General features: G+C 47.8%; 1 protein-coding gene across 1 annotated transcript; it reads left to right on the plus strand.

The window, feature by feature from the left end:
* Window positions 1-1,151: 1,151 nt before the first annotated feature.
* Window positions 1,152-2,512, plus strand: NHLRC1 (NHL repeat containing E3 ubiquitin protein ligase 1). Its single transcript, XM_011967578.1, has one exon. The coding sequence runs from the start codon at window positions 1,200-1,202 to the stop codon at window positions 2,385-2,387; it is 1,188 nt and encodes a 395-aa protein (XP_011822968.1). The 5' UTR covers window positions 1,152-1,199; the 3' UTR covers window positions 2,388-2,512.
* Window positions 2,513-6,944: the final 4,432 nt, after the last annotated feature.

Consider the following 6,944-nt stretch of genomic DNA (forward strand, 5'->3'; position numbering starts at 1 on the left):
AGATGATAAGAATAACATTTTCTTGTAGGATTGCTATGAGGTTTAAACAAGATAATCTATGTAAACTATTAAGTTGCTGCAAAAGTAATCACGATTTTTGCCATTAAAAGTGATGGCAAACACTGCGATTACTTTTGCACCAACCTAACACAACAGGGCAGGCATATGTGAATTCTATAGGCTGGGCACAGTGGCTCACACCAGCACTTTGGGAGGCCAAGGGGTGGGGAGGATTGTGAACAATTTTCACAAGTTCAAGACCAGCCTAGGCAAACACAGAGAGACCTTCTCTCTACAAAAAAATTTTAAAATTAGCCTAGTGTGGTGGTGGATGCCTGTAGTCCCAGCTACTGAAGTGGGAGGATTGCTTGAGTCTGGGAGATGGAGGCTGCAGTGAGCTGTGATCGTGCCCCTGCACTCCAGCCTGAGAGACAGAGTGAGACTTGGTCTTTAAAAAAAAAAAAAAAAGTTCTATAGTAATTATTATTAACTAACAGCTTTCTTATTTCATATTAATTACTCTGCAAGACACTTCCAGCGTGGTTCCCCCATCTGACACTCATTCACCTAGTTGATTTTTTGTTGTTGTTCTATAACATTCTTTCATTCATGCACGAATTCATTTTACAAGTATGTATTCATTGACTTAACTACGAGTGTGAAAGAAGACACAAAAGAAATATACACATCTGCCTCACCTCCCTTGGAGTTTGTCTTCTCCCGTGTGCTCGTGTTTTCCAGTTCAGATCAAAAGCATCATGAGCTAGGGGACCATGTTTGATGCCTGGACAGCCCTAGCACCCAACGCTGAGGATTGGAGACACTGCTAGGTGACCCGGGCTGGAAGACTGGGTTCTGGTTCTTGTTTCGCCACTTACAGGCTGGGTAACAGGGAGCAATCCTGTTGTCCTCAATAGATGTGTTTCCTCACCTGAAAGTGTACACAATCCATCCATGACTGATGTGACGATTACAGGTCTACACAATGCGCATGTGGATTTGTCTTGCAAACGTCCACGACCAGGCCCTCAAGAAACAGTGCCGCGCATGCCCACCAAGGGGCAGCAGATCGCAGTGCAGAGGCCCGCGGCGCTTGACGTCAGGGCGCACGTCCCACCCCGTGACCGTGACTGTGACCGTGACCAAGAGCGTCTCTGGGACACGGCCGGGCGGCGCGGCGGGAGTGCACAGGACCCGCCATGGCGGCCGAAGCCTCGGAGAGCGAGCCGGCTCTGCAGGAGCTCATGCGCGAGGCGGAGATCAGCCTGCTGGAGTGCAAGGTGTGCTTTGAGAAGTTTGGCCACCGGCAGCAGCGGCGCCCGCGCAACCTGTCCTGCGGCCACGTGGTCTGCCTGGCCTGCGTGGCCGCCCTGGCGCACCCGCGCACGCTGGCCCTCGAGTGCCCATTCTGCAGGCGAGCCTGCCGGGGCTGCGACACCAGCGACTGCCTGCCGGTGCTGCACCTCATAGAGCTCCTGGGCTCAGCGCTTCGCCAGTCCCCGGCCGCCCACCGCGCCGCCCCCAGCGCCCCCGGAGCCCTCACCTGCCACCATACCTTTGGCGGCTGGGGGACCCTGGTCAACCCCACCGGACTGGCGCTTTGTCCCAAGACGGGGCGGGTCGTGGTGGTGCACGACGGCAGGAGGCGTGTCAAGATTTTTGACTCTGGGGGAGGATGCGCGCATCAGTTTGGAGCGAAGGGGGACGCTTCCCAAGACATTAGGTATCCTGTGGATGTCACCATCACCAACGACTGCCATGTGGTTGTCACTGACGCCGGCGATCGCTCCATCAAAGTGTTTGATTTTTTTGGCCAGATCAAGCTTGTCATTGGAGGCCAATTCTCCTTACCTTGGGGTGTGGAGACCACCCCTCAGAATGGGATTGTGGTAACTGACGCGGAGGCAGGGTCCCTGCACCTCCTGGACGTCGACTTCGCGGAAGGGGTCCTTCGGAGAACTGAAAAGTTGCAAGCTCATCTGTGCAGTCCCCGAGGGGTGGCAGTGTCTTGGCTCACGGGGGCCATTGCAGTCCTGGAGCACCCCCTGGCCCTGGGGACTGGGGTTTGCAGCACCAGGGTGAAAGTGTTTAGCTCAAGTATGCAACTTGTCGGCCAGGTGGATACCTTTGGGTTGAGCCTCTATTTTCCCTCCAAAATAACTGCCTCTGCTGTGACCTTTGATCACCAGGGAAATGTAATTGTTGCAGATACCTCTGGTCCTGCTATCTTTTGCTTAGGAAAACCTGAGGAGTTTCCAGTACTGAAGCCCATGGTCACTCATGGTCTTTCCCATCCTGTGGCTCTTACCTTCACCAAGGAGAATTCTCTTCTTGTGCTCGACACAGCATCTCATTCTATAAAAGTCTATAAAGTTGACTGGGGGTGATGGGCTGGGGTGGGGCCCTGGAATCAGAAGCACTAGTGCTGCCATTAATGAATTGTTTAACCCTGGATAAGTCACTTAAACTCATCTATGCAGGCAGGGATAATTAAAACTGTCTGGTAGACTTACAAAGCTTGGGACAATTATTAGAGATTAATCTACCATTTATTGAATGCATACTCTTTGTGCAAGGAAATTTGCAAATATTAGCTCGTTTAATCCGTACTATCCAGTGAGGTAATTTTTTTCCCCCCCGAGATAGAGTCAAGCTCTGTCACCCGGGCCGGAGTGCAGAAACATGATCACAGCTCACTACAGTTTCAACTTCCACCACTCGGGTGATCCTTCCACCTCAGCCTCCCAAGTAGCTGGGACCACAGGCGTGCGTTACCACATCCAGCTAATTTTTGTATTTTGATAGAGATGGGGTTTCATCATGTTGCCCAGGCTGGTCTCAAACTCCTGAGCTCAAGCAATCCACCTTCCTCGGCCTCCCAAAGTGCTAGGATTACAGGCATAGCCACCTTGCCTAGCCATAATTTTTATTATTAATCTCATCGTGCAAGTGAGAAAACTGAAACCCAGAGAGCTTAAGTGACTTCCTCGAGGTCATAGTTACTTACTGCCATAGTCACAATTTTTCAATTCTGATTCCAAATAAGTTGTGCTTAAATAAGATAACAGATGTGGGGAAAAGTAGGTGAACGAATAGTGTTGCTATGTGTACTGTCTCTACAAGTAGCTAATTATTTTAGCACAAAGATGTGCAAAGAAAGGAGACTTTATGGAGCGTTCAGGAGAAAAAGGATTTTGTGGTGGCCATCACTTTCATTCAATTTGTGACTGCTCTGATGGCACATTAGATGAATTTACTGTTGATCCTGAATTACGTGAATAAGAAAAACAATTGAACTGCTTATTAAAAAGGTAAACATGTCTTGTAATGCCTATATCTTCTCCACTATACATACTCAGAAAATAACACTTGGTTGTTTGAGAAAGGCCTATATTTACATAAGTTCTAAACTATTGCAGAACACACTACATACTATTGTCAGAGGGCCAGATGACGCTCCTGTTACATGTTTATGTTACATATTTATGGGTTTGTTTGTTTGTTTGTTTGTTTGTTCTTAGACATGGTCTTGCTCTGTTGCCCAGGCTGCAGTGAAGTGGAGTAATCACTGCTCACTGCGGTCTCAACGCCCTGGGCTCAAGCGATCCTCTTGCCTCAGCATCCTGAATAACTGGGACTAGAGGTGTGTCACCATGCCCAGCTAATTTTTAATTTTTTCGTAGAGATGGGATCTTGCTTTGTAGCCCAAACTGGTTTCAAGCTCCTGGGCTCAAGCGAGCCTCCTATCTTGGCCTCCCAAAGCACTGGAACTATAGGTATGAGCCACTGTGCCTCACCCATGTAAAGTAAAAGTGAGAGCCTAACTCCCATGCCAGTCCACAAAAACCCATTTTGTTGTCAATGCTCTCATCATATAGCACTAATAGTAAGATTTGGGGCACCCTAGACCACGATTTATAAATGCATTCTAAACAGAAGTTCTATGGACAAATCTCTTGTCCCCACATGCACATATCCCACCATTAAAGTCACCCCTAGGTTGGTGACTTCACGGGTGTTCTGAATACATACCAAGAAACATTCCAAGTGGAGATGTGAATTCAGACTTATTTGGTCATTTATGAATAGAGCAACTGAGGACAGATCTTAGACCATTTTCCTTAAGAACAATGACGTTTTAATGATTTTAGGATTAGTAGAGCCAATTCAAAAGATTTTTCTCTTTGGAATTATTAATGGCATCGTCTCTGATTATAAAGCTGGACATGTGTCCTTTTCAGACAGCGGTCATGATAAAGGTGTGGAATATGCAACGCAGGGAGGTATGTGAGCAAGGTAGCATTGCTGGTCATCGTGTGGATTACCTGACTTCAAGAATCAGGTGCGCATCTGTGAGATGATGTGGGAGTGCATCAGACCTGTGATAACAAGCCATCTTAGTAACTGCTATCTTTCCTTGGTAGATTATCAGGCTTGGGACTGGAATGGGGCTGGATGCACAACATAAAAAGAACTGTAGAAAGCAGCACTTCCCAGGAATGTCCTAGGACAGGAGCAGAGTTTCCTTGAGGAAGACATGAAGCTTGTTGTTCTTGATTATCAGGCACACACGTGCTGAGAGAATAGTTTCAGTGACTCGTAAGGCAGATGCAAAATTCATCTTCCAGACTGTTTTTTTTTTTTTTTTTTTTTTGAGACAGAGTCTGGCTCTGTTGCTCAGGTTACAGTACAATGGTGCAATCTCTGCTCACTGCAACCTCTGCCTCCCAGGTTCAAGCTATTCTCCTGCCTCGGCCTCTGCAGCAGCTGGGATGACAGGCACCCACCATCATGCCCAGCTAATTTTTGTATTTTTAGTAGAGATGAAGTTTCACCATGTTGGCCAGACTGGTCTCAAACTCCTGACTTCAAGTGATCCACCTGCCTCGGCCTCCCAAAGTACTGGGATTACAGGCATGAGCCACCGCACCCAGCCAGACTGTGTTCTTTAAAGGAAGCTGATTAAAAGGCTTGAGATATGTCATGCTGAACTCCAGGTTATTGAAGAAATCGGAGAATTCTGAGACAGGCAGGAAAAAATAACCCCAGCAGAAAGTAAAAGCTTCCAAGGTGATGAAGAAGGGTTGGAATGACTCGCAGAGGTTGAAACAAAAGAACGTGCCCAGGAGTAAAGGGAGAAGGAAAAGAAAGTAGGCTCTTCCAGAATATCCCCCATGGCCTGTTTGGTGAGTCCATAAAAGCAAACACAGACACTTTGGCTCCTGTGTCAGCAGTTCTCACATCACCCTCCATCTATTCCAATTTTGCCCAATTCCCAATCCTTCCACTGTCTCCTGCTTTTGACCTTGTTCCACCCTCTGGACTTGCCGCCTGGAGTTGGTTTTCTCAATCTCTTTCCTTGGCATTTTGTAAAGACCTAGGTTCATACTCACAAATCTCCCCTCTAGCAAATCTAGCTCTGGACCCCAGGACCCAGACCATCACGATTTTGCTAGTGCCTTATGCAGACCTTCCCCGGCCCCCAACTAAGTGGGGTGCAGACCCCACCTAAAGTGAATTATGAACCTTCTAAGGAACAAGCATTAACCTGTGCACCTCAGAAAAATGAGGAAGAACCACTGATGATAGCAAATCTAATAATCCTTACACATGCCATATTAAAAAGAAATATATACTGGTGTTAGTGTTCCACTATAGAGATATGCTATGGTGGTGTATCATGGCTAGTCAGGAGGTGAACTGTTTTATTGGAGAATGTGTAGCAAATATGATAGGGCAGCCAGAGACTCACCACAACTACTGTATTGAGTAACCATGGTGTCTGTTGTGCCCACGGCCACGTCTAAGAAAAACTGCCCCATCATGAGCCAGCCGTCAGCAGCCGGGTTTTCTATTACACGATCCCCTCGGACCATAGCTACTTGGATAGGGGTGCGCACCTAACAGAAGGACAGCCAATCAACCAATGATACTCTACCCGATGTATTAATTAGACCAGGAAACTGACTATGAATTGGCTTGGGATAAACATATTTTCCTTACAAAGAGCACAGAGATCCAATTACATTCCGGTCCTTGATTTTTTTTTTTAGATAGAGTTTCTCTCTTGTTGCCCAGGCTGGAGTACTATGGCGTGATCTCAGCTTACTGCAACCTCCGCCTCTCAAGTTCAAGTGATTCTCCTGCCTTAGCCTCCGAGTAGCTGGGATTACAGGCATGTGCCACCACGCCCAGCTAATTTTGCATTTTTAGTAGAGACAGGGTTTCTCCATGTTGGTCAGGCTGGTCTCGAACTCCCGACCTCAGGTAATCCATCCACCTCGGCCTCCCAAAATGCCGGGATTGGTCATGAGCCACTGCGTCTGGCCATCCTTGATATTTTGAATTCAGAAATATGGAGCATGTTATGCTGATGGCAGCCTGGGGAATGACAGAAATACACTCAGTTACAGGGGTGCAGAGAGTCCCTGTGGACAAGCCACATCATGAATAAGAAGCTATGAGGCAGAGGGAAAACAAAACTCACAGGAATCCAGGTAAGAATGGGAGGAAGAAATGCATCCGGAGAAGCAGTGGCTTGGAGCCATGTTACCTCCAGGGCACCAGCATGATGATCCCTACTGCAAGATCTGTGGAGCTGCCCTGACTCCACTTTGCCTCTCTGCAAGGCCCAGCTGCCCTATGGTTTCTGTTCTTGGAGTCCTAACAACTCTCTCCTACCCCATGCGAATTCTTATACTAAATGCTCCACTGCTTCAGCGAACCTGCACAAATCTCTGTTTTTTTGCAACAGAAAGTTTGGCCGGGCGCGGTGGCTCACGCCTGTAATCTCAGCACTTTGGGAGGCTGAGGCCGGTGGATCACCTGAGGTCAGGAGTTCGAGACCAGCCTGGCCTACATGGTGAAACCTCGTCTCTACTGAAAATAAAAAAATTTAACGTGGTAGCAGGCACCTGTAATCCCAGCAACTCGGGAGACTGAGG

This window comes from Mandrillus leucophaeus, unplaced genomic scaffold, assembly GCF_000951045.1.
Source record: "Mandrillus leucophaeus isolate KB7577 unplaced genomic scaffold, Mleu.le_1.0 Scaffold800, whole genome shotgun sequence".
NCBI classification, from domain to species: Eukaryota; Metazoa; Chordata; class Mammalia; order Primates; family Cercopithecidae; genus Mandrillus; species Mandrillus leucophaeus.

What these genes read in the sequence shown, in the direction of transcription:
- NHLRC1 (XM_011967578.1), top strand. Translation starts at nt 1,200, where the DNA reads ATGGCGGCCGAAGCCTCGGAGAGCGAGCCGGCTCTGCAGGAGCTCATG.